We start from the raw sequence: 27,583 nt of genomic DNA, 5'->3' as shown, positions 1-27,583 counted from the left end.
TATAACAGCTTGTTGTTGAGCACACTAGGGGATCGGCTGTACTGGATTGGGTATTGTGTAATGAACCGGAGGTGATTAGAGAGATTGAGGTGAAGGAACCCTTAGGAGGCAGTGATCATAACATGATTGAGTTCACTGTGAAATTAGAAAAAGAGAAGCCGAAATCTGATGTGTCGGTATTTCAGTGGAATAAAGGAAATTACAGTGGCATGAGAGAGGAACTGGCCAAAGTTGACTGGAAAGGGACACTGGCGGGAAAGACAGCAGAGCAGCAGTGACTGGAGTTTATGCGAGAAATGAGGAATGTGCAAGACAGGTATGTTCCAAAAAAGAAGAAAATTTCGAATGGAAAAAGGATGCAACCATGGTTGACAAGAGAAGTCAAAGCCAAAATTAAAGCAAAAGAGAGGGCATACAAGGAAGCAAAAATTAGTGGGAAAACAGAGGATTGGGAAGTTTTTAAAACCTTACAAAAGGAAACCAAGAAGGTCATTAAGAGAGAAAAGATTAACTATGAAAGGAAGCTAGCAAATAATATCAAAGAGGATACTAAAAGCTTTTTCAAGTATATGAAGAGTAAAAGACAGGTGAGAATAGATATAGGACCGATAGAAAATGATGCTGAAGAAATTGTAATGGGAGATAAGGAGATGGCAGAGGAACTGAACGAGTATTTTGCATCAGTCTTCACTGAGGAAGACAGCAGGATACCGGACACTCAAGGGTGGCAGGGAAGAGAAGTGTGCGCAGTCACAATTACGACAGAGAAAGTACTCAGGAAGCTGAATAGGCTAAAGGTCGATAAATCTCGAGATGGAATGCACCCTCGTGTTCTGAAGGAAGTAGCTGTGGAGATTGTGGAGGCATTAGTGATGATCTTTCAAAAGTCGATAGATTCTGGCATGGTTCCAGAAGACTGGAAGATTGCAAATGTCACTTCGCTATTTAAGAAGGGGGCAAGAAAGCAAAAAGGAAATTATAGACCTGTTAGCTTGACGTCGGTGGTTGGGAAGTTGTTGGAATCGATTGTCAAGGATGAGGTTACAGAGTACCTGGAGGCATATGACAAGATAGGCAGAACTCAGCATGGATTCCTTAAAGGAAAATCCTGCCTGACAAACCTATTACAATTTTTTGAGGAAATTACCAGTAGGCTAGACAAGGGAGATGTAGTGGATGTTGTATATTTGGATTTTCAGAAGGCCTTTGACAAGGTGCCATACATGAGGCTACTTAACAAGATAAGAGCCCATGGAATTATGGGAAAGTTACATACGTGGATAGAGCGTTGGCTGATTGGCAGGAAACAGAGAGTGGGAATAAAGGGATCCTATTCTGGTTGGCTGCTGGTTACCAGTGGTGTTCCACAGGGATCAGTGTTGGGGCCGCTTCTTTTTACATTGTACATCAACGATTTGGATTATGGAATAGATGGCTTTGTGGCTAAGTTTGCTGACGATACGAAGATAGGTGGAGGGGCCGGTAGTGCTGAGGAAACGGAGAGTCTGCAGAGAGACTTGGATAGATCGGAAGAATGGGCAGAGAAGTGGCAAATGAAGTACAATGTTGGAAAGTGTATGGTTATGTACTTTGGCAGAAAAAAATAAATGGGCAGACTATTATTTAAATTGGGAAAGAATTCAAAGTTCTGAGATGCAACGGGACTTGGGAGTCCTCGTACAGGATACCTTTAAAGTTAACCTCCAGGTTGAGTCAGTAGTGAAGAAGGTGAATGCAATGTTGGCATTCATTTCTAGAGGAATAGAGTATAGGAGCAGGGATGTGATGTTGAGGCTCTATAAGGTGCTGGTGAGACCTCACTTGGAGTACTGTGGGCAGTTTTGGTCTCCTTATTTAAGAAAGGATGTGCTGACGTTGGAGAGAGTACAGAGAAGATTCACTAGAATGATTCTGGAAATGAGAGGGTTAACATATGAGGAATGTTTGTCCGCTCTTGGACTGTATTCCTTGGAGTTTAGAAGAATGAGGGGAGACCTCATAGAAACATTTAAAATATTAAAAGGCATGGACAGAGTGGATGTGGCAAAGTTGTTTCCCATGATGGGGGAGTCTAGTACGAGAGGGCATGACTTAAGGATTGAAGGGCGCCCATTCAGAACAGAAATACGAAGAAATTTTTTTAGTCAGAGGGTGGTGAATCTATGGAATTTGTTGCCACGGGCAGCAGTGAAGACCAAGTCATTGGGTGTATTTAAGGCAGAGATTGCTAGGTATCTGAGTAGCCAGGGCATCAAAGGTTATGGTGAGAAGGCAGGGGAGTGGGACTAAATAGGAGAATGGATCAGCTCATGATAAAATGGCGGAGCAGACTCGATGGGCCGAATGGCCTACTGCTCCTTCGTCTTATGGTCTAATGGTCCTATCTGCCTCATTCCAATCATGGGCCAAGATTGGAAAACTTCAGTGATTATTGCAGTAGTGGGTTTGTGACTGATCAGTCACATCATGGACTTCGAAGAGACAGATTGTAACCTTACAAATTTGTAGGGCTTGTGTGCTACTTTCAAGAGTGTTTTTAATCATCACTCTATGGGGGACAGGGTTATAGGAACTCTTTAAACCCCAGAATAGGATGAGAAAGATGGGAGAACTGCCCAGAGGTTTTCTGCTGCTCAGTAAGCAGTCTCACCTGTTGACTTTCATCGCGGCGTCACAGAGAAAATAATGGAACCCTAAATGCGGAAGAAAACAAGGAGCAAGCAGAGACAGTAAACCACTTTGGCCCTTGTTCCAAAAGCAAATGTGTAAATCTTCAAAATTCACAGCATCAGGTGCAAGAACTGGAATTTAGACTGTATTGTTATGTTAATATTTTCATTTAATTTGCCATCGCACCAGCAGAATAATTAGGGAATTAACACACTGACAGCTCAAGTTTTTTTTTTATCAATAACAGGTTGTAACCATGGCAACTCAGTGACAGGGTAAAAGGTATGTAAGACAAAGCACAACTCCAAAGCAGGGCCCAATTACTTCCTTCGCACAGCCATATCACAATCTGGAGCACATTTGATGCTGTATAAGACACTCGTGGGTTACGTGATAGAGCTTAATGTGATTTGTAGAAATTGTGGTGTTAGTGCATGGCCATTAACTGATTTAAAGCCCCAGCATCTCAGATAAGCCTCAGGATAGTGTTGTCCTTTTTAAGGAGATCGGAAACATAATTACATGTGATTTCCCCTTTTAACTTGCTGTTGAGCTGTTGGCCAGGAAACTAACTCAGCAGTAGCTAGTCTCTGCTTTCAGCCTGATCAGACATAGATCAAAGGTAAAAACCTGTAGATGTCTTACTGAAAGCAAAACAACCATCGTTAACTGTTTGTAACACGTTGGGAGTGAAATTGCACTCAAAGCCAGGAAAGGTGATGCAGCCAAGGCAATGGTTATCACATGGGGAGCAAAGTGAAGGTTTATCCTCTTCTAGAACACGCCAAGTACTAAACCACAATGATAGCAACACAGTGCACCATGTGATAAGCCATGTAACAATTAAAGAGTTAAACACTGATTAGCTTTATTTATCACATGTACGTCAAACACACAGTGAATTGTGATATTTGTGTCAACGACCAGTACCGTCCAAGGATTGTGGTGGGGGCAGCCCGCAAGTGTCGCCTTGCTTTCAGTGCCAACAACTTACTGACCCGTATGTGAGAAGAAACCAGAGCTCTTTGGAAGAAACCCACATAGTGACAAGGAGAACGTACAAACGCCTTACAGATAACGGGCGGGAATTGAACCTCGATCACTGGTGCTGGCGCTAACCACTATGCTACCATGCTGCCCAACTATACAAAGCCTCACAGCCATCTGAATGCAAGGAATAGTCTGTTTGATTGGAATTTTATGCAGTCCAATTGGACAGTGTATTTGGATAAACAAATTTGGAGCAACTAGGCAAATCAGGCAGCATCTGTGGAGGGAAGTGGCAAGTGGAAGCTGCAGGGTCAGGACATGTCCTCTGGGCTGAAGGAGGGGAGTAGCCAGTAAAACAAAGGACGACGAGAACGAGTGGGGCAAGAGCTATCTGGTGATAGGTGGATCCGGGTGAGGGCAGGTGACGGGTGAGAGAGAAAATGGTGACAGAGGCTGGGAAGTGAGAGGTGGAGAGGACAAAGAGCTGAAGATGATAGAACCTGATAGGAGAAGAAGGTGAGGATCTCTCCTCTAACTTACATTCTTGACCTGAAATATTGGCTGTCCATTTCTCTCTACCTGCTGAGTTTCTCCAGCATCTCGTCTTTTTTTTGCTTCAGATTCCAGCATCCACAATCTTTTGTGCCACCAGGATATTTGCACCAACTAGGGAGCCCATCCAGGCCAATAGGAGAGCACCAGACTGATTCTTGGGATAGGAGGACTGCCATATTTGAGAAATTAAGTTGACTATTTTCAGATTCACAAGAGTTAAAGGTAGGACAAACTGATGTGGAAAGCATGTTTCTTCTGCCTGCGGTATCTACAAAGGGACGTTACGGTCTCAGGTTAATGAGCAAGAGATAAAGGACTGAGATGAGAAGAAATGTCTTCAAGATGGCGATGAACCATTGGAATTCACTACCACAGTTCTGTCGCAACTATATTCATGGAAGGAGCTGGATTTCTAGACCCACAAAGCATTAAGCGCTATGGGGAAAGAGTAGGAATTTGGTCATTTGAAATGGAAAACCAGCCATAATCGTATTAAATTGAGGAGCGGGCTCAGAGAGCCTATTTCTGATCCAATTTTTATGTTTCAGTGGACTGAGATTTGATTTTTGAGTTACTAAAAGCAGGCTTGAGCACATGAAGGTTGTCTGGATGAAAAGGCTTCTCGTTGAGACATTCGTGATGCCATTACAGCAAAGAGTTAACAACTTTGCAGTGATATGCAGAAAATGCAATGGCACATGAATTGGAAGGGGCAAGGTTTGCAGTCAACAGTGTCTTTCGGGTCTTGGAAATTGACTCTACTGCCTCCTACACTGTAGGGCAGAAGAATGGGGCTAAATGGGATAATAAATCAGCCACGATGGAATATCGGAGCAGACTTGATGGGCTGAATGGCTGAATTCTGCTCCCATGCCTTATGGTATTACATGACCTCTCCACTAACAGTGTGTTGCTTTGTGATCTTTGATTGTGGTGGCAACATGAATGAACAATTTATTCTGTTAACAGTGTAAATTCTTAATTTAAATCCAGCAATTTTACATTTTGAACAGTTTCATGCCAACATGATTATGTAAATGAGGTAACGATTTGACTCGGTGGGGGACAGATGGTATTTTTAATGAAGATCTGTTCATTCCTACAGATATTTATTCCAAAACTTCAGCATTTAGTTTTTGTGGAATCTCTGATTATCCTGACACCTGTGCCGTTTAGTTCTTAGATGTTCCCCTTTTTGATGTATTCAGTTCAGAAGCATTGAATCTTTGGGCTGTGTTGGTTGTTGGTGCAAACACCACATTTCACTGTATGTTTTGATGTACATGCGACAAATAAAACTAACCTTTATCTTCTTGAAGAAGGGTGTTGGCCCGAAAGATCAACTATTTATTCATTTCCATAGATGCTGTCTGGCCTGCTGAGTTCCTCCAGCATTTTGTGTGTATTGTTCTGGATTTCCAGCATCTGCAGACTTTCTCATGCTTAATCTTTACGTTTGCTTTTTTTCTAGGATCCAAGGAGCAAACACAAATTTAAAATCCACACTTATGGAAGTCCTACTTTCTGTGATCACTGCGGCTCTCTGTTATATGGCCTCATCCACCAAGGGATGAAATGTGACAGTAAGTTTTCTGTTGATGTTTGCAGAATTCCTGAGGAAAGCTGAATTGTGTAGTACTTAAAGCCGGGGCTCATTGGTGGGAAAACCAAAATCTAAGTAACTTAAGGGTTTGATGGTTCTGGTTCTGGGCCTGCACTTGCTGGAGTTAGAGGAATGAAGAGGATCTTATTGAAAACTATGGAATATTGAAAGGTCTAGAGTGGATGTGGAGTGTGAGAGTTTAGGACCAGAAGAAGATAGTCTCAGAATAGAAGGGCATCCCTCTAGGACAGAGATGAGGAGGAATTTCTTTAGCCAGACGGTGGTGAATCTGCGGAATTCATTGCCACAGGCAGCTGTGGAGGCCAAGTGATTGGGTTTACTTAAAGCAGTAGTCAATGAGTTTAAGAGGAAAAATAAATCAACCATGATGGAATGACAGAGACGAATCAATGGGCCAAATGGCCTAATTCTATTCCTCTGTCGTATGCCCTTATATTTGAACATAATTTAGACACACAACCAAAATGCTAGAGGAACTCAGCAAGTCAGGCAGCATCTATAGAAAAGGGTGAACAGTCACTGTTTTTGGCTGACACCCTGCTTCAGGGCTGAGGAGGAAGGGGGAAGATGCCAGAATAAAATGGAGGAGGGAAGGGGAAAGAGGTTAGCTGGAAGGTGTAAGGAGAAGCCAGATTGGTGGGAAAGGTCAAAGGGCTGGAAAAAAGAAGAAAGAATCTGATAGGAGAGCGAAGGAGGAGAGTATCCAAACAGAATATAAGGTGCGTCTCATCTTGGCACAAGAGACCCTGGACCGATACATCAGAATGGGAATCGGAATTAAAATGTTTGGCCACCAGGAGGTCCCACTTGTGGTGGATGGTGCGGAGTTGCTCAACAAAGCAGTCCCCCAGTTTCCGACGGTTCTCACCAATGTGGGGGAGGTCACATCGGGAGCACCGGACACAATAGATAACCCCAGCAGTTTTGCCTTACCTGGAAGGACTGTTCGGGGCCCTGAATGAAGGTGAGGGAGTGGGTGTGTGGACAAGTGTAGCACTTCGGCCACTTACAAGGATAAGTGTCTGGAGGGAGATTAGTGGGAAGGGCCGAATGGGCAAGGGAATCGTGAAGGGAGCAATCACACTGTGGGAAGTGGGGAGGAAAGGGGAAAGTAAAGATCTGTTTAGTGTTAGGATCGTTTTGGAGACGGCAGAGTTGTGGAGGATAATGTGTTGGATGTGGAGGCTGATGGAATGGTAGGTAAGGAAAGAGGGACTCTATCACCATTGAGGCGGTGGGAAGATGGGGTGAACGCAGATATATGATTGTACATTGCGACGGAGATGCAACATAAAGATTTTTACTCCCTTGGATGTGAGAAATAAAGTAAGTACAATACAATACGGAAATGGAGAAGATGCGGGTGAGTGCGGCGTCAATAGTAGAGGGAGGGGAACCCGTCCTTTAAAGAAGGATGTTCTGGAATGGAAAGCCACATCCTGGGAACAGATGCAGCGGAGCAAAGAAACTGAGAGAAGAGAACGGCATTTTTACAGGAGACGGGATGGGAAAAGGTATTGTCGAGATAATCGTGGGAATCAGGTTTATAAAAGATGTCGGTTGACAGTTTGTCTCCAGAGATGGAGACAGAGAGTTTGAGAAAGGGGAAAGAGATGTCAGAGAGGGACAAAGTGAATTTAAGGGCAGCGTGGAAGTTGGAGGCAAAGTTGATGAAATTAACGAGCTCAGCATGGGTGCATGAAGCAGGCCAATGCAATCCTTGGTGTAGTTCAGGAACAGTTGGTGAGTATAACTGGGGAAGGCTTCGAACATGCACTGTTCCATGTAGCCAACGAAGAAGCAAGCATAGCTGAGGCCCATGCCAGTGCCCATGGCTATTCCTGTAATTTGGATAAAGTGGGAGGAGGCGAAGGAAAAATTGTTCAGGGTGAGGACCAGTTCTGCCAGATGGAGGAAGGTGGTGGTGGAGGGGAATTGATTGGTTCTTTTGTCAAGAAAGGAGCAGAGAGCCTTGATGCCTTCCTGATGGGGGATAGAAGTGTATCAGAACTGAACATCCGTGGTGAAGATGAGGCGGTGAGGCCCAGGGGATTGAAAGTGACTGAGATCCAGGGCATGAGAAGTGTCACGGATGTAGGTGGGAAGGGACTGAACCAAGGGGGATAGAAAGGAATCAAGATATGAGGACACGAGTTCAGTGGGGCAAGAGCAGGCAGAGACAATAGGCCTACCTGGATAGTCTGGTTTGTGGATTTTGCATAGGAGTGGAAGCGAGCAGTGTGGGGTACAGGAACTGTGAGTTTGGTGGCAGTGGGTGGGAGTCCTCCAGAGTGGATGAGGTCAGTGATGGTGTCAGAGACAGTTTTTTGATGATGTGGAGTGAGGTCCTCCTTGAGAGGTAGGTATGAGGAGGTGTCTGAGAGTTGTAGCCTGGACTCAGCAGGGCAGAGGTCAGTGTGCCACACTACAACAGCACCTCCTTTGCGGGTTTGATAAACTGGGATTGGTATAGAAAGAGTGGAGGGCAGTGCATTCAGAAGGGGTAAGTTTGGAGGAGGAGAAAGGGTTCCTGGAGTTGAGATGGTTAATGTCTCGTTGGCAATTCAAGATGAAAAGATCCAGAGCAGGCAGAGAACCAGAGTGGGGTGTCCAAGAAGAGGAGGAGGGTTGAAGACAGGAGAAGGGGTCATCAGCATGGGGTGTGGAATCCTTGTCAAAGAAGTGGACGTGGAGACAGAGGCAATGGTAGAAGAGCTCGACGTCATGGCGGGCGCAGAACTCACTGAGGTGTGAGTGAATGGGGACTAGGGTGAGACACTGAGGACAGAATGTTCTGCTTCAGAGAGGAGAAGGCTGAAGGTAATTGTGAAGACATGGGAAGGATTAGAGCTGGGATCGGTGGGGGAAGAGATGTCAAAGAAGGGAGAAGGGATGGGGTGTTCAGGGAAGGTGGGGTGGGAAGAAGATGGAGGCTCCAACGACCCAGAGCTGATGGTGGGGCCTGAGAGTCACTGGATTGCAAAGTGGTGGTGAGGAAAGGTGTAAAGTCTGGGCTTGGAGGTGCTGGCGGTCAAGGTCCAGGCTAGAGCTAGAGGTTGTGCAATTAGCGGTCCGAAGGTGTCCAAGGTTGTAGGAATTGGCATTGACGGTGATGAAATCCAGGTTCTGCATCCGCTCGGGGTCATTGGAACCGGTGTTGGCAATAATAGTGTCGCTGGTTCAGAAGTGCCCAGAGCGGTCGGGGCTGGGGATGGAGTCAGAGAGATCCGTAATCTGGGGATCCATAATTCAGAGACACACATGCAGATGTACACACAGACATGGACACAGACACACACAAGCAGGAAAGAATTGTAGGATATGAGAGAAAAATGCATTGCAGGCGTTTCTGTGATAAGCTAACCCTCACGTTGATCTTCATGATGCAAAACCTTAGAAAATTAAATTCACGATCAGGCAATGCTTTTGCAGGAATGCAATTTGAGGCTTGGTTCACATAAACCTATTAAAAGGATATATATATATATAGATGAAAGGATATATATGATTATAAATCTCCAGATAAGCTGCTTATTATATCTGCTGAGAGTCAGCAGTTCTGTGATTCAGATTTCTCATTTGTGAACTTCACTTGTGGAATAAAATATTGAACATTACAGCATGGTACAGGCCCTTCGGCCCATGATATTGTACTGACCTTTTAACCTACTCCAAACCAACCTTCAGTCCCACATAACCCTCTATTTTTCTTTCATCCATCTGCCTATTTAAGAGTCTCTTAAATGTCCATAATGTAACTGCCTCTACTATCAACCCAGACAGTGTGTTCTGTGAGCCCACCACTCTCTGTAGGGAAAAAGAAACTATCTCCAACATCCCACCCCCATACTTTCCTCCAGTCACCTTCAAATTATGTTCTCTCATATTAGATATTGCCACGCTGGAAAAAAAGTTACTGACTGTCCAATCCAACTATTTCTCTTATCTTCTCGTACACCTCTTTTGTGTCCTCTCACCTCTCCTTTATTTCAAACAACAATGCTGCCTAATCCAGACAGCATCCTGGTAAGCCTCCTCTGCACCCTCTCTAAAGTTTCCACATTCTTCCTATAATGAGGCAACCAGAACTGAACACAGTATTCCAAGTGTGGTCTAACCAGAGCTTTATAGAGCTGTAACGTTACGTTGGTATGGTGCATTTCAGAATCCGAATCAGGTTATCATCGCTGGCATATGTTGTGAAATTTGTGCATTCCCAGTTAAATGAATTTTCTTTCCCCTTCCTCTCTCTATTCCCTACGAATGGGGCAGATTGTTTTCCTGAAGACCCTCTCCATTATTTTGGTACAAAATGCATTGTGGAGCCATACAGCACAGAAATGGGCCTTTCGGCCCATCTCGTCAAACTAACCCCTGAGCTGTATTATTGTAATGACAGCTTTTTAATGTGTGTACCTTTGCCACTCCACAGCCTGCGACTTGAATGTACACAAGAAGTGTGTCATAAATGTACCCAGCATGTGTGGGACTGACCACACTGAGAGGAGGGGCAGGATTTACCTGAAAGTGGAGGTTGCCGATGACAGCGTGCTTCGTGTCACAGGTAAGCAGCCAATGACAATAGTAGCAGGCACATAACATAGTAAAATGGGAGCTGGCCGACCATCCCTCAGTACTGTCCTGTTGTTCAGTGTTATCATGCCAGATCTTTTAAGTCAGTACCACTTCCCCACACACCCGATTCACAAAGTATCCAAAAATCTATTGGTCAGTAATTAACTTTGTATGGTACCTTGATCAATAAATTCCAAAGATCACCAGTGAAAATGTTTGTTCTCAACCTTTATTCTAGAAGCATGGAGCTTGTTCTATATGTCTCAGCCAAGCAAACCTTTAACTCAACATGTACTCCGAAATGGCCTTTCAGAATTTTGTTTATTTTGTTTCATAATTTATCCCTTTTTAATGGCCTGGTTCTGGTTTTAAGGTTATACCTTCTTGATCTGGAGATTTTATTATATCTACCCTGAGAATTATTCCAAGATCCTAAATATTAAACCATAATTTCATTTTCACTTTCTCCAAGGAAAATGGGATTTATCTGGATAAGCTAAATCCCCAGCTTGATAGTGGTCTGTGAATCTGTGTCAGTTTATACCACACACAAAGAATGGACAGCTCTTCTAAAGCCAAAATGAGCTGGACGGTCTCCCTCACGGCCCACTGACGTCAAGCGGAACTACTTCCTGTCCTGCTCTGTGTGTGCTCGCCACTGTTTTGTCATGGTAAATGCTGCGGCAGTGACTGGAGCTGGCATGACCTGTGGTGGAGCCCTGTGTCTATCTGCCAGGGGCCTTGCATATATTAACAATCATCTCAAGGCCTGTGATCCATACTGCTAAAACATTCAAAGCAAAAGCCAGCCATTCAATGGAATCACATTATATCCCAAAACTGAATTTCTCAAGCCTAAATTTGATAAATATCAAAAAGAGGCAGTTTGATGGCACTGCTTAAGGCCAGAACTTAGGAGAATATGATTAGTCATAGTCATACTTTATTGATCCCGGAGGAAATTGGTTTTCATTACAGTTGTACCATAAGTAATTAAATAGTAATAAAACCATAAATAGTTAAATAGTAATGTGTAAGTTATGCCAGGAAATAAGTCCAGGACCAGCCTATTGGCTCAGGGTGTCTGACCCTCCAAGGGAGGAGTTGTAAAGTTTGATGGCCACAGGCAGAAATGACTTCCTATGACGCTCTGTGTTGCATCTCGGTGGAATGAGTCTCTGGCTGAATGTACTCCTGTGCCCAACCAGTACATTATGTAGTGGATGGGAGACATTGTCCAAGATGGCATGCAACTTAGACAGCATCCTCTTTTCAGACACCACCGTGAGAGAGTCCAGTTCCATCCCCACAATATCACTGGCCTTACGAGTGAGTTTGTTGATTCTGTTGGTGTCTGCTACCCTCAGCCTGCTGCCCCAGCACACAACAGCAAACATGATCGCTGCTATCTGGATTGATATCTGGAACACTGAGCCATAAAACGCTATGCTTCATCCTCCTGGGTTTCTGTGCCTGCTATTCAGAAAGGCTGCCTATAGTTGAGGTGCGATGTGGAAGTTTGGAGGTAAAGGTGGTTTACGGCCAAACTTCAGGTGATGTGTCTCAGACAGTATAGGTCAGATATGTAACTTATGGCCACATTTAACTTGGCATGGGACAGAGAAAACTGAGAGTGTGCGGACAGGTAGGATCTGGGGTGATTCAGAAGTAGGCTCAGCGAATGGCCGAACTTCAGTCTCTGATTCATGGGTCTGCAGGTTGGTGGGTTGTGACACCCTACCACTTGAAGCTCAATGGCAGAAATCATTGGATGCATGGAAACTCTGGCAGGTCTGCAAGACATTACTTCCTGCAAAGCGCAACCCAATAGCATGAATGGCAGCAATGCTTCACTACCAGATGAACTCAACGCCTTCTATGCACGCTTCGAAAGGGAGAACCCTGTGATCTCCATCTCAGAGGCCGATATTAGACTCTCTTTAAAGTGAGTGAACCCTCACAAGGCAGAAGGTCCCGATGGAGTACCTGGTAAGGCTCTGAAAACCTGTGCCAACCAACTAGCAGGAGTATTCAAGGACATTCTTAACCTCTCACTGCTATGGGCAGAAGTTCCCACTTACTTCAAAAAGGCAACAATTATACCAGTGCCTAAGAAGAATAATATGAGCTGCTTTCATGACTATCGCCCAGTAGCACCCACATCAAAAGTGATGAAATGCTGGTGATGACTAGACTGAACTCCTGCCTCAGCAAGGACCTGGACCCATTGCAATTTGCCTATCACCACAATAGGTCAACAGCAGACGCAATCTCAATGGCTCTCCACACAGCTTTAGACAACACAACCACCTACGTCTGGATGCTGTTCATCGACTATAGTTCAGCATTTAATACCATCATTCCCACAATCCTGATTGAGAAGTTGCAGAACCTGGGCCTCTGTACCTCCCTCTGTAATTGGATCCTCGACTTCCTAACCAGAAGACCACAATCTGTGCAGATTGGTGATAATATATCCTCCTCGCTGACGATCAACACTGGCGCACCTTGGGGGTGTGTGCTTAGCCCACTGCTCTACTCTCTATGTACACATAACTGTGTGGCTAGGCATAGCTCAAATTCCATCTATAAATTTGCTGATGATACAACCATTGTTGGTAGAATTTCACGTGGTGACAAGAAGATGTACAGGAGTGAGATATGCCAACTAGTGGAGTGGTGCTGCAGCAACAACCTGGCACTCAACGTCAGTAAGACGAAAGAGCTGATTGTGGACTTCAGGAAGGGTAAGATGAAGGAACACATACCAATCCTCATGGAGGAATCAGAAGTGGAGAGAGTGAGCAGTTTCAAGTTCCTGGGTGTCAAGATCTCTGAGGATCTAAACTGCCCCAACATATCGATGTAGTTATAAAGAAGAGAAGACAGTAGCTATACTTTATTAGGAGTTTGAAGAGATTTGGCATGTTAACAAATACACTCAAAAACTTCTATATTTGTACCATTGAGAGCATTCTGACAGGCTGCGTCACTGTCTAGTATGGAGGGGCTACTGCACAGGACCGAAAGAAGCTGCAGAAGGTTGTAAATCTAGTCAGCTCCATCTTGGGTACTAGCCTACAAAGTACCCAGGGAGAGGTGTCTCAGAAAGGCAGCATCCATTATTAAGGACCTCCAGGACCCAGGGCATGCCCTTTTCTCACTGTTACCATCAGGAGGGAGATACAGAAGCCTGAAGGCACACACTCAGTGATTCAGGAACAGCTTCTTCCCCTCTGCCCTCCGATTCCTAAATGGACATTGAATCTTTGGACACAACCTTACTTTTTTTAATATGCAGTATTTCTGTTTTTGCACATTTTTTAAATCTATTCAATATATGTAATTGATTTACTTGTTGATTTATTATTTTTTAAAATTTTATTTATTAGTATTTCTTTCCTCTGCTGGATTATGTATTGCACTGAACTGCTGCTGCTAGTTAACAAATTTTACGTTACATGTCGGTGATAATAAACCTGATTCTGATTCAGTTCAGAGGTGTTTGGGAAACTGGATCGGATTTGGAACCAGAATAGGAAAGAGTAGTTCATGTTTGGGTTGGGAGGCAGTGACCAGTGGCCGGAGGTTGGGGGGTTGGGTTCTGTGGTCAGTGCTGATACCCCACCTGCCATGATCCTTGATGACAATAGTGTTGAGAGTCTTTGGAGAAACATAGTCGGGCTAAATGAATGGGGAAGGATGGAGTAAAATGCTGAATAAAAGTGAGTGAGATCATCCACTTAGGTCAAAAAAAAGTTTTGAAGTGCAGAGACAGTACAAAGTGTCAGTGTTCAGCGGGATATGAAAGAGAATATGCACAAGCTGCAAGGAATTAGGAAGCCAATTGGAGCTACTGTCTCTACTTTCTGCGAAGGCTGAGAAAAGTCCATCTCCCACCCCCCTCCCGTCCTCACCACATTCTACAGAGGTTGTATTGAGAGCATCCTGAGCAGCTGCATCACTGCCTGCTTCGGAAATTGTACCATCTCGGATCGCAAGACCCTGCAGCGGATAGTGAGGTCAGCTGAGAAGATCATCAGGGTCTCTCTACCAGCCATTAGAGACATTTACACCACACGCTGCATCCGTAAAGCAAACAGCATTATGAAGGACCCCACGCACCCCTCATACAAACTCTTCTCCCTCCTGCCATCTGGCAAAAGGCACCGAAGTATTCGGGCTCTCACGACCAGACTATGTAACAGTTTCTTCCCTAAGTCATCAGACTCTTTAATACCCAGAGCCTGGACTGACACCAACCTACTGCCCTCTACTGTGCCTATTGTCTTGTTTATTATTTATTGCAATGCCTGCACTGTTTTGTGCACTTTATGCAGTCCTGGGTAGGTCTGTAGTCTAGTGTAGTTTTGTGTTGTTTTTTACGTAGTTCAGTGTAGTTTTTGTATTGTTCATGTAGCACCATGGTCCTGAAAACATTGTCTCATTTTTATTGTGTACTGTACCAGCAATTATGGTGGAAGTGACAATAAAAAGTGACTTGACTTGACTACTGGAGTAAAGACACCTCACTACATTACATAGGTCCCTCGTGAGACTGCACTGTGAATATTATGCACAGTCTCCTTTTCCCTGAATGGAACGGATTGATTTGTGTAGCAAAGGTTTGCCAGATTACTGCCTAAAATGAGAGGTGGGGAGTGGGGGGAAATGCAAGGAGCCATCTTCCATCAAACTGAAGTGTGGAAGTGGTATTCCAAACAACTTAGTGAGATGGAGTATTTTTTAACGAGGCGTGGGAAGGGGTGAGGAATGAGAAAGGCAGTTTTCTCTCTGGGAATGAGGTTAGGATGACTGTTTTCTGCTTGGAACCTGGGCAGGGATTCGAGGGAAGAAAGGAGTTCAGTTTTAAGTGTGGAGCTATGGAGGGGGAGGGAACTGAGTTGAAAGGAGGGAAGAAAGCTTTCTGAGAACTTCCACAATACCCAGTCTACCACGCAATTGCAAAGAGATTGAAAAATTCAGAGCATCTCAATTTGCAGAGGCTTGTTATGGAGCACTACAGAACAGGAACAGGCCCTGTTGTCTATTCAGTCTGTGCTGAACTGTTAGTCTGCACCTAGTTTCCTCCAACGCTAAAGCTCAAAGGCTTTAATCTTCAAATTATTGCGTAAATTTCTTCTGGATACTGAAGCAGTGCACCACTTAGCCTTTCTTGCCTGTCAGTGTTTGGCCGCCAATATGTTTCACTTTTATTTCCTTTTCGTCACATGTAAATCGAAACATCCCCTTAATAAAGGACGTTCAGATAATGTGAGCAATCACAGTAGGTCCTCATTGATGAGGAGGCTGTAAGAAATGAAAATTGATTGTCCCTTGGACGAGTATGGATTAAAGACGCTATGGAATTGTTCAAAGCAAATGGTGTCTTGATTAATCTTTCTGATAACAGAGGATTGATGAGGGTAGTGAATATTGTATGCATGAGGTATCCACAGGGGCCGATAAAGCACATAGACAGCAAAGTTGAGGTCCGTTAATTAAGAGATGTGGCAAAACAAATACTCCCATGGCTAGGAGACTGGAAAGAGGGAAAAGTTGTAGAGATTGCTCATTTCTTTCGGATGGGACCAATGCTCTTCTTGGTGTATATTAATGACTTAAGCCTGAGTGGTTAAGGCCCTGTTCAAGGATAGGAGTGTATTAAGCAGACGGAGGAGAATTACAATCTTTGGAGGGATAGTGGACAGGTTGGTGGTACGAGCAGAGACATAACAGATGAAATAGAGCACAAGTGATATACTTTGGTTGGAAAAGCAAGGAACGACGAAGAGGTATAATGAGAATCATTCTGAGGTGGGCACTGGAGCACAGAGACTTGGGCAAATTAATGCAAAGGCCCCTAAAAACAGCAGAACAGATTAAGGAAGATCATTACTTGCTCTCAGTAATGGACTGAAGTGTCATCCATGCTTAGAGTCTGTGTGTATATCCAGCAAGTACATGTGGGGAAAACGGGTGATTGCAGAAACTGGGATCTGGAGCAACATGCAAATCTGCTGAAGGAAATCAGTGGGTCGAGCAGCATCTGTGGGGGACGTTGTGACCTTGAGGGAGCAGTGGGAATACAGTCATGGGTAAATTAATTTAAATTTAATTGTACTTGACTACCGGTGGTTCCTTAGTGTGCAGGGTGTACCAGTACAGTTGTTGTTCTTTCAGTCAAGCTCCATATACAGCTGGTTTGAGGGAGAAACCGAAGGGGAGCAGTGCAGCAATATAACAGTTTATAAGGAACAAATCTAAATAGATTGAATAGAGGTTGTGCTCTGTAGCATTTAATTGAATCCAATTTGATGTTTAGAACCTTAGATGTGAAACTGATAACAGTGATATTAGTACCCTGGAGTTGTGTCATTGTTGAGTGTGTGTTGCTGAACTAGGGAGTTGAAGGAGGTCCAGACAACTAGAGGATCCTGGCACTGAAGACATAAATATTTCAGAAGTGTCAGCGTTGGGTTTTTCCTACTACCTGTGCTGGGATTATTTTAACTTATGATACCTTTAATGAAATATCAGTCTGCAGCAGTGTTGGCATGGGTCACACATCAGTCAGCAGTATCATGGCCAAGTGGCTATTTCTATAACTAACTTTGGTCAGCCTAGAAAGTGGAAACCAGCAGGTTATCGCCTCATGCAGGGAAGCAGCATGATACTGTAGTGGTTAGGGTAATGCTGTTACAGTGCCTGTGGCCCAGGTCCAGTTCCTGCCGCGGTCTGTAAGGAGCTTGTTTGTTCTCCCAGTGACTGCGTGCTGCAGTTCCCTCCCACGTTGCAAAGACATACGGGTTAGGTTGGGTAAGTTGTGGGCATATTACGTGGTGTCAGAAGAATGGCAACACTTGTGGGCCGCCTCCAGCTTAATCCTTGAACTGTGTTGGTCGTTGATACAGATGACACATTTCACTGTATGCTTTAATATTTTGATGTACAAGTGACAAATAAAATTAATCTCATCTAATTAATCTGATCTAATGATGGAGGGTATTTTGTCCCACTCTACTCCCATCTCCCGACTTGTGTGCCATTAAGGATCACTGCATAATAGCTGCAGAACTTTCTATACCATCCCCACCCCCATCTTAGAGCTTTAAAGATTCCTCCTTTTCGCTCTCCCTGCCCTGACTGCAATTAGCTCAAATCACAATGTGCCCCTACTCTGATCCTACAGCCCCTGGGCTCAGTGTTACCAACTGTGTGAGGAGGAAATTGAAGGTTTTTTACTGTATACCAGAAGAGGAGACTGAAATTGAAGTTCTTAACTGGAAGTAACTGTCAACAGCTGATGCTTATGAGGATTATAGTGCTAAAATGCAGTCAGAGAAAGCTGGAAAGATTGGACAAACTTGCATCATTTTCACTGAAGTGCAGCAGCTGAGCGGTGACTTGACAGAAGTTTCTGGAATTGTGAGAAGCCTAGGTAGAGTAGGTAGTCTTTTTCCCAGGGTAGCAATGTCAAATGCTAGAGCTCAGTTTAAAGGAGATCTACAGTGTAAATTGTTTTTACACACAATGTGGAACATGTCTGGATGGAGAATCAGATATGATAACAACATTTAAGAGGTTTTTAGACAGGAAGTGGAGAGGGATGGAGACCTTGAGCGGGCAGATGTCCGGTTTAAATTGGAATCAAGATCATGGGCCAAAGGGTATGTTCTTGTGCTGAGCTGCTCTGTGTTCAAAAACAGGACAGCAAGATCTGGACATTAGAAGGTTTGTTTGGTGATGAACTTCAATAAAAAATAAATTACAATAAAAAAGGAGGTTATCAGTGGACCCGAGAAAGCACAAATTGGATGCTGAGTACATCCTCTGTGGTTGGGTGAGAAGAGGCTGAATGACACTAGCTGTACTCGCTAGCACTCAGACCCCTGCTTTTTTGTCAAATGATCATGTTGAACCTGTACTGACCAAACTATTGCCTCTTGTGCATTGCTGGGTAATGAGCGTGAAAGCATTTATATAGTCCCTTTCTTAACTCTGGGTACTCCTAAGGATCAATAAGCTATTGTTTTTAGCACTTGGGAACTAATTTGTGCACTGTAAATAATAACACATTGGAGGTCAGATAATTCTAATGAAATTGGTTCAAAGGTAAATGTTCATGAGAATACTGGGCAGAACTTTCATGATCTCCTTTGATGTAGTTGCATGGATCTTGTGCATCCTCCTGGCAGCACAGGCAGGGAATCAAACTAATGGCTGTAAAGGGCAAATCAGAATCAGGTTTATTATCACCCGCAAGTGACATGAAATTTGTTAACTTAGCAGCTGCAGTTCAATGCAATACATAATCTAGCAGAGAGAAAAAAAATAATAAATAAATAAACAAGTAAATCAATTACGTATATTGAATAGATTTTTTAAAACGTGCAGAAACAGAAATACTGTATATTTTTAAAAAAAGTGAGGTAGTGTCCAAGGGTTCAATGTTCATTTAGGAATTGGTTGGCAGAGGGGAAGAAGCTGTTCCTGAATCGCTGAGTGTGTGCCTTCAGGCTTCTGTACCTCCTACCTGACGGTAACAGTGAGAAAAGGGCATGTCCTGGGTGCTGGAGGTCCTTAATAATGACACTGCCTTTCTGAGATACCGCTCCCTTGAAGGCTAGTACCCAAGATGGAGTTGACTAGATTTACATCCCAACAAATGTCCCAGCAGTGTGGCTGGGCCAGCCTAGATGATGACATTTCAACATCATGAAGTCGGATTTGAACCTATGACCTGACAGAGTAAACAGTGCTACCCAGAGCTAAGGCTTGTCCTTCATGGAGAGAAATCTGCAGGGCTCACCCGCTCCACCCCACTGCATCACAAACTGGTTTTTATTTGTATCCAATATCTAAATAAAGCAGAAATCTAAATAGTCAGGACCAAGGCAGCTTGGTTGCATGCTCAGTATGGATTGCTTCAGAATTACTTAACTCCATACCTTTTAACACCCTTGGCATATGCACAGCCCAGAGTGGTGAGTTCCAGAGATAAAGTGCCAATGATTGGTCTTGACAGCAAGCCAGCATTTAATCAATTGAGTGTGGCTACAAGAGGTTATAAAATGAACTGAAGTCAAATGGGAGTCAGGGGAACACTCCCTGCTGGCTGGCATTAGAACTTGTCCAGAGAAAGATGGATTTTAAATTAATTGTTAGACGTCAGTCAGTGTTCGTCACGGTTTTAGATTCGACCAGCATCTTCAGATGCTTTATCAATGAACTTCCTTCCATTGTGAGATAAGATCTGTGTTTTATCACTGCTTATCAGGCAACTAGTCCCAGATTTAAGTGTAAGTAATAAGCGACTTTATAATCTCTCAAATGCCAGGCAATAACCACCTCCAACAAAAGAAAGGGTAGCTACCTCACTTTGACATTTGAGAGCAATCTCTTTGCCGCGCCCTCGAAACCAACTCCTTGAGGATCACCAGATTATCAAAAGCGTAACTGTGCCAGGCACACAGGTACTGTAGCAACAAGAATACGTCACTGTGTGGGTACCCTGCAGCACGCTCCACTTGGAATGAGATGGAAAGCTCTCTGTTTCCCTGGATGACTGCAGTTTCAGCAGCACATGCTATAAATGTGATGCCTTTCAGGGCAAATATTTGACTGGTGATGTAGCGGTATCTTCACTGGACTTCAAGGCAAATGGTCCTGAGTTTAAATCTGGAAGGCTCCTGGTTCGCTGTCCATCCATGCTGGGTTGAGTGTCGAGCTAGCAACTCGGCCTCTTGACGAAACAAAGAAAATATTATAGAAAAGGCAAGGTTGCTGCCATGCACCACAAAGTGCGGAAAGGAGCAAGTAAACTTTCAGGATGAAACAGCCCACTTGGCAAGAAATCTCTCTGTCACTGGAGCACCATTCCTTCTTTGACAGTGTTTTCCCCAGTGAATGACCGGTGTTGCTCAACTGAACAAAGACAGCAGTAGAACAGTATCTGCAGATCCTCCTCCAGGCCACACAATCTTCACTTGGAAGCAAATAGTCATTTCCCGAAAAACACAAACCTAACAGTACTGTTTGAGGATCTTGGCTTGAAGCTTCGACTGTTTGTCCGCCTCCGTAGACGCTGCTTGACCTGCTGAGTTCCTCTGGCAGTTTGTATGTTTTGCAATCATTTCCCAGTCTAAAACCCAGTACTCCCTATCCAAGAACAGTGCGAGTTGCCTCACCAAGTGGACTGCAGTGATTCAAGAAAGTGACTCAGCAGCACTTTCTGAAGAATGTTTACAGATGTGCTGCTTCATTATCAGAGCAATTGCATATGGATGTAAGCTCTGTAGCTATCAGTAAACAATTCCTACTTTTGACTTTGTAAGGAAGATTATTAATAATGCCATTGAAAATGGTTGGGCTGGGGACATAACCCTGAGGAGCTCCTGTCACAATGTCCGACAGCCAGAATTACGGACTGGACAAGCTTAAGAGTCTTCAGCTCTGAATAAAGACAAAATTTTGTGGAGGGCTGGACTAGATAGAGATCTGTTTTCTAAGTTAACCGCTGACCGTAGAGTGGCCTTAAACCGATAAAAAGAAAAATCAGAATATAAAGAATACTAACTGTCAGGCAGGATACTGAAAGCATCCTGACGAAGGGTCTCGGCCCGAAACATCGACTGTACCTCTTCCTAGAGATGCTGCCTGGCCTGCTGCGTTCACCAGCAATTTTGATGTGTGATACTGAAAGCAAAATGGTTTGAAATCAGCATGTGGTGTAGAATGCACAGGATATACTGAGACTACTAGCCTTGATTTCAAATCCATGTTTACCCTTCCCTTGTTCTGTAATCTCCTCCAGTCCATAAAACTATAAGACAGGAGCAGAATTAGGCCATTTGGCCCATCAAGTCTGCTCCTCCATTTCATCACCGCTGATCCATTTTCCTCTGAACACTATTCTCCTGCCTTCTCCCCATAACCTTTCACACCCTGACTAATCAAGAACCTATCAAACTCCATCTAAAATGTACCCAGTGACCTGGCCTCCACAGCTGCCTGTAGTAACAAATTCCCAGATTCACCACCCTCTGGCTAAAGAAATTTCTCCTCATCTCTGTTTTAAAAGGATGTCCCTCTATTCTGAGGCTGGGACCTCTGGTCCTAGTCTCCCCCACCAAAGGAAACTTCCACCTCACATCCACTCTGTCTAGACCTTTCCACGTTCAATAAGTCCTGGGAAACTCAGAAGTGTTTGCTCTTCTTTCTCTGCTGTCTGGACTCTGACTTCAGGAATTCCCTCTCTGCTTCCTTAAAACAGCTCTTGATTTAACTGCCCAAACAGCTCTTGTGCCTTGAAGTTACTCTTTGGATTAGACTTCAATTTTAGTGAGACTGGTATAATCCAGTTTGTTTTGATCCATCCTTAAATGTTGAAGTCTGGGTGTTGGGAAATGGTGTTGTGAGAGGCTGTTTCGTGTGTTCCTAGATTTGCACATGACAGAATTCATGGAGTGGGAGAGCTTCATACTGTAAGTAGGGACACCAGAGATGAAACCAGATTGTGAAGCCTGTATCTGTTTTAAATCTCAACAAGGCTTCTTTTGACAGTATAATGATAACACAGGGCTATGTTAATACACTAACTTTAACATGGCACACCATTAAACGATTGCTTTGAGTTTTTGAAAAAAAAAATTGGCGCAAGTAAAAAGACAATTGCCCTTGTTTCAAGATCTAAATCCAGTTTTTTTAGATAAGGTAATAAAATAAACTTGCTCTGTTAAAGGTATCTGGCGAACATCAAAGCAACAATATCCTTTTATCCTTTCTGTCACCATTTTCAGCACAATTTTATTCCAGTGCACTCAGACTCTTCATGAACGAACCATTGTCTCACAGATAGAGCTTAACGTAGATTATATGAAGCTGCTCAGATGGTTTGGTACATAAAAACAGGTGCCGCTATTGGCATTGAGCAGCACAGGACCAGAAAATGCCAGCTTCACTCCTGCGTTCCCTGTCTGAGAACAGCCAGACGTTTAATTACAGATTCAGGACATGAAATGACATGGAGAAAGGACAACAAAACCGGTGCCCATGGAAGCTTCTTTTAGGATGTAAGAAATCCAGTAGTAGGTCATGTTGTCTCTCAAGCCTGCTTTGGCATTCAGAGTGACCATGGCTGATTGCCGTAACCCACCCTCACATACACCAATTCCTTTAATTCATCTCACCCTTGAATATACTCAGTGGCCTTCACAGAGAAGGAGAATTCCAATAATTTTACAACTCCCTGCTTTTCCATTTCTCCTCATTTTAGTCCTAGCTGGCTGAGCGCTTGCTCTAATTCAAACACCCTGTGGTTCCCAACTCTCCAACCTGACAGTGCATGTCTCCCTCAGAGAGGACTTGCCTTAATTCCCGCCATTCTCTGTAAGGAGTTTGTACGTTCTCCCCGTGACCACGTGAGATTCCTCCTGATGGCTCTGATTTCTTCCGTGGATGTACGATTTAGAAGATTAATTGGTCACGTAGGTGTAATTGTGCGGTGCTGTCTCTTTGGGCCAGAAGGGCCTGTTACTGTGCTATACCTCTAATAAAGTGCAGCTCACCCTCAGTACTGCAGCCAGTATCAAGGTAGATTTTGTGTTTCTCTGGAGTGGTACTTGAGCCTTGTGAGTCTCCTGTTAGTCTAAAAGACATTCTTGTTCCATTTGTATGGTTGACACCTTGATACCCTTGAGTTTTGCTACCAGCTTTATGTGTAATTGCTTTTCAGTTCTTTTGGGAATTAACTCCTGTGCTCTTGTGGAAGTCTGCCTCTGAGTAACGCAGGCTGTGACAATGTCAAAAATCTATTATGTTGAATCAGAATCATTTGTATCAGGTTTATTATCAGTGACATTTGTCATGGAATTTGTTGTTTTGCAGCAGCAGTACAATGCAATACATAAAAATTAGAATATTACAGGAAGACTATATCAAATTATTCATTCTTTGTTGTGTGCCATGTTGTATGATGTGGGCGATCATGGTCTTTCCACGACCGTGGTTGCCCTTGGCAAAATTTTCTACAGAAGTGGTTTGCTGTTGCCTTCTTCTGGGCGGTGCCTATACAAGATGGGTGACCCCAGCTATTATCAGTACTCTTCAGGGGTTGTCTGCATGGCATCAGTGGTTGGCATAACCAGGACTTGTGATGTGCAACAGCTGGTCACATGACCACCCACCACCTGCTCCCATGGCTGCACGTGACCCTGATCGAGGGTCGAAGCGGGTGCTACCCCTTGCCCAGAGGTGACCTGCAGGCTAGCGGAGGGAAGGAATGCCTTACGCCTCCTTTGGTGGAGACGTGTCTCTACCCCGCCACCCTATAAAATAAATAGTAAAGGGAGCAAAATAGTGAGGTAGTGTTTATTGACTCATGAAGCATTCCGAAATCTATGGTGGAGGGTCAAAGCTGTTCTAAAGCATTGAGTGTGCATCCACAGATGCCTATACCTCTTCCCCGATGGTAGTAGTGGGAAGAGGACATGTCCCAGATGGTGAGGGTCCTTCATGATAGATGCCACCTTGAGGCATTTCCTTTTGAAGATGTCCGTGATGATGGGGAGGGTCGTGTCCATGAAGGAGCTGGCTGAATCTACAACTCTCTGGCACCTCCATACTAGACAATAATCTCAGAGTGCCTTCCACAGTACTTCTGTGGAAATTTGCTATAATCTTTGGTGACATATAACATTGTGCTACTAATTTGGGTCATTTGGAGCCACACTAACGTCTGAAGGTTATGGATTTGAGTACCTCTTGAGATTTGAGCGCGCTGTCTATGCCTGGGGTTGGCAACCTTTTTGCCTCTGTGGGCTGGATCACGTATTAGTGAGCGGACGGTGGGCCAGATAAATGCCATAAAAAACTTGAAATATGGGAATTATCCATTTAAATACATCTATTTATACTTTGCCTCAAATCAATGAATAACACATGCTAGAAAATCATTTGTGCTTAACCAAGGATGCCAATTAGTAATCAAAGATCTCAGTTTTTCTGTCCCACCATTGCTGGTGCCCTATCAGTTGTGATGCCAATTACCTTCAACACACTAAGTTTCATTTCTGACATCATTTTCAGCAAAGCTTCAAAAATGTCTGCTTCAGTAACCGTGTCCTTCATAGGAATTAATTGAATAAACTCTTCAAAAATTTGAAAAGTTGAGGTCAGTCCTTGCACAAACACTGCAAGTTGAGCAGTGTCTATCAAGTCTGTACTCTCATCAAGCGCTGTCTGTCTGTATGTCTAGGTACCATATCCGATGCGGACTTTGGTGACCGTGGTTTTCCATATAGATCTATCCCTCGTTTTTTGGATGACTTCCATTTCCTCGATGTGTAGCCACCTGGCTGTGCTTTTGATGTACATAAGCCGAGGTCTTCCTCTAGGTTTACTCCCCTCAATCTTTCCAGAGAGTATGAGTTTTTCTAGTTCATCTTTCCGCATGATGTGTGCTAGGAATCTGAGTTGTCGTTCTCTTATTGTTGGTATGAGTGATCGAACTGCTTGGGGTCTTCTGAGAACTTCATCAAGCGCAATTGAAAAAAATGCAATTTGTTGCAGGCATCCCTTAAACAACTTTTAACATCTGCTGACATTTCTTCAACTCGCCGTGTGATCGTTCTTGCTGACAGGCTGATAGATGTAAATAAAGATTTCTTTTCAGGACAAACAATATCCACCACTGCCAGTAAACATTCTTTGACAAACTCTCCATTTGTAAAAGGCTTCATCTTTTCTGCAATACGTCTTGAGACTTTGTAGCTGGCACAGGTATTTCCTTCATTTTCACTGCTTTTTCGACACTCAGCGTCTACTTTCCTGCGTTTTGCATTCATTGCCATTGGAATTTTTTTCTTTGATTTTATTTCGAAACGCGAGTTATTCAACACGTATCGTAGCACATGTGAATATCTGGATATTTAGCGTGGATTTCTTGTTAAAACACAATGACGCTATTTCTGTTTACAAATTTGAACAATCCCATCTGAAAACCTGCGCATGCACGGAGAGTATCTAATACATATTAATAAGGTAGTCTGCCTTTCTGTCATTCATATATACCAGTGTTTGGTTTGGAACAAAACGGAACCTGGGGCCAGTGTAACAAGATGCCATGCATTCCATCAGTGTGGTTATGTGAAACACTCAGAATAAGGAAAAATCGTTCACAGGCCGGTTAAGCATAGTATCTCAATATTTGCTCGCGGGCCAGATGTGGCCCGCAGGCCTTAGGTTGCCTACCCCTGGTCTATGCTGTCTGGGCAATATTGGAGGTTAGTTGGGTAAGGGCTTGCCTGGCTCCACTGTGAATAAATCAAGCCTAGCATGAGAGATGTCTCCATGTGTTGCAAGCTGAAATAGAAATCACCTCCATCAAAATTACTGGGCTCAATCTTAATTTAAAATGAATGCTGTTGCACCCATAAACACAAGAGATTCTGCAGATGCTGGAAGTCCAGAGTAAAGCATACAAAATTCTGGAGAAACTCAGCAGTCAGGCAGCACCTGTGGAAAGAAATGAATTGTCAACGTTTCAGGCCAAGACCCTTCATCAAGGCTTGTTGCACCCAGCTTGTCTCCACAACATTTGGCATCTAGTTCTGGATCAGTAACAATTCCTTCCAGTTCAATATTGAGAAGAGAGGCTTTCATCTTCAGCCTATGCCACAAGCGTGGTTCCCTCCCAGCTGAATTCACCTTTATCCTTGGACACTGATTGAATCCAGGCTGACCTCGTATGCAATCTTTGTATTTTATTAGGCATTGACTTCAAATCTGTCCTTTTAAGAAGCTGTCAAACTTCATCAACCATTGGAAATGTTCAGCACGGGTGGTAATTTCAGCAGCATCCCCCATCTCAACATATCTGCTGCTGAACCTACCACCCGTGCTGAACTTTCCCAATGGTCTCCTGGCTGCCCCCCTGGATTTTTGTTTTTTGCTTTGAGAACCACTTTATGCTACATTTGGGAGGCTGGAGTTGATTTCTAAACAGAGGAGCTGAGTGGTCACTTTCTTACTGGAATCATTTCCTTCTTCGTGACATACTCTCAACCATCTTCTCATATTCTCCATTTCTCAAAGCTCCTTCAAGATGTTTGTTGAAATATCTCTTTTTGATACTCCTACATGAGTGTGATGGTGTTTGCTGACGTTCTGGTGGAGCATAATTGGTGTTTTACAACATGTAAATGAACTGTGTAAATTCCAATTAGTGTCAGTACACTTAAAGCATTGGTTGTGATGAAAGCAAGACTCTGTCAACGCAGTTTTAATTCTGTTTTGTAATACCAAAGTTCTGTTAATGAGTGTTTGTACTAAGCAGAAAATCCACAATTGTTCTTGAATCGTGACCAATTGCTGAATTAGTCCTTGGATATAACAAATGAACACCATAAAACTATAAATGTATTCACCTAGAGTTTGAGAATGATTATTTATGTTGATTAGATTAAGCTTGGAACATTCCTGATATGAACTGCAGGATCCATCTAAGTAGTTGTTTGAGAACTGTGAAGCAGACTGCAGAACATCTATGCCGTGTACTACAACATATTGACAGTTGATGGCCCGGGAGACAATGATATCAGCACATAACAATGTTGCCTGTAACAATAATCTTGAAATGCCAGGGAACATTAAACAAAGAAGGACCTTCCATTTCCACAGCACCGTTCATAACTCAGGATGTTCTACTGACATTGTCAAGGCATCAGTGTGGTTTTGCAGGCAATACTTCTGCCTCTGAATTAGAAGTTTTCAAATTCATCCACTCTAGAGATTTCGCAATGAGTTTGCTCAAACTGAGGCTCTCCTGCCTTCTCACATGTTGTTAAAAAATCCCTTAAAGACACAAGCAAGAGTAAACCATTCAGCATTGCGCAACCTGTTCATTCATTCAATAAGATAGAAGCTGATTCTATTTATAGCTCAATCCCACAAACCCCTTACTCTTTTGGTTTACTTAATGTTGAGAAATCTACCACCCTCTTCCTCAGATATATTCAACAGTTTAGCTTCCATAGTCCTCTTGGGCTGAGAATTCCAAATGTTCACTACCCTCTGGGCAATTGCTTCTCTGAGATTGTGGACACTGGGTGTAGACCAGTGGATCCCAACCATGGAAAATGTTCTCCTTGAATCTACCCTGACTTCCAA

The 27,583-nt window shown here is 43.6% G+C and overlaps 1 protein-coding gene across 2 annotated transcripts in view; it reads left to right on the top strand.

The window, feature by feature from the left end:
• LOC140187369 (protein kinase C alpha type) overlaps positions 1-27,583 on the top strand; it is a 314,906-nt gene that overhangs the window by 168,443 nt on the left and 118,880 nt on the right. For both annotated transcript variants that reach the window (XM_072242638.1, XM_072242640.1), the window contains exons 4-5: positions 5,687-5,798; positions 10,272-10,403. In XM_072242638.1, the coding sequence (XP_072098739.1) occupies positions 5,687-5,798; positions 10,272-10,403 (244 nt within the window). The remainder of the gene's footprint in view (positions 1-5,686; positions 5,799-10,271; positions 10,404-27,583) is intronic.

Source organism: Mobula birostris, chromosome 24 (genome assembly GCF_030028105.1).
Source record: "Mobula birostris isolate sMobBir1 chromosome 24, sMobBir1.hap1, whole genome shotgun sequence".
Lineage (NCBI taxonomy): Eukaryota > Metazoa > Chordata > Chondrichthyes > Myliobatiformes > Myliobatidae > Mobula > Mobula birostris.
This window is presented reverse-complemented; position numbering and strand designations above follow the sequence as displayed.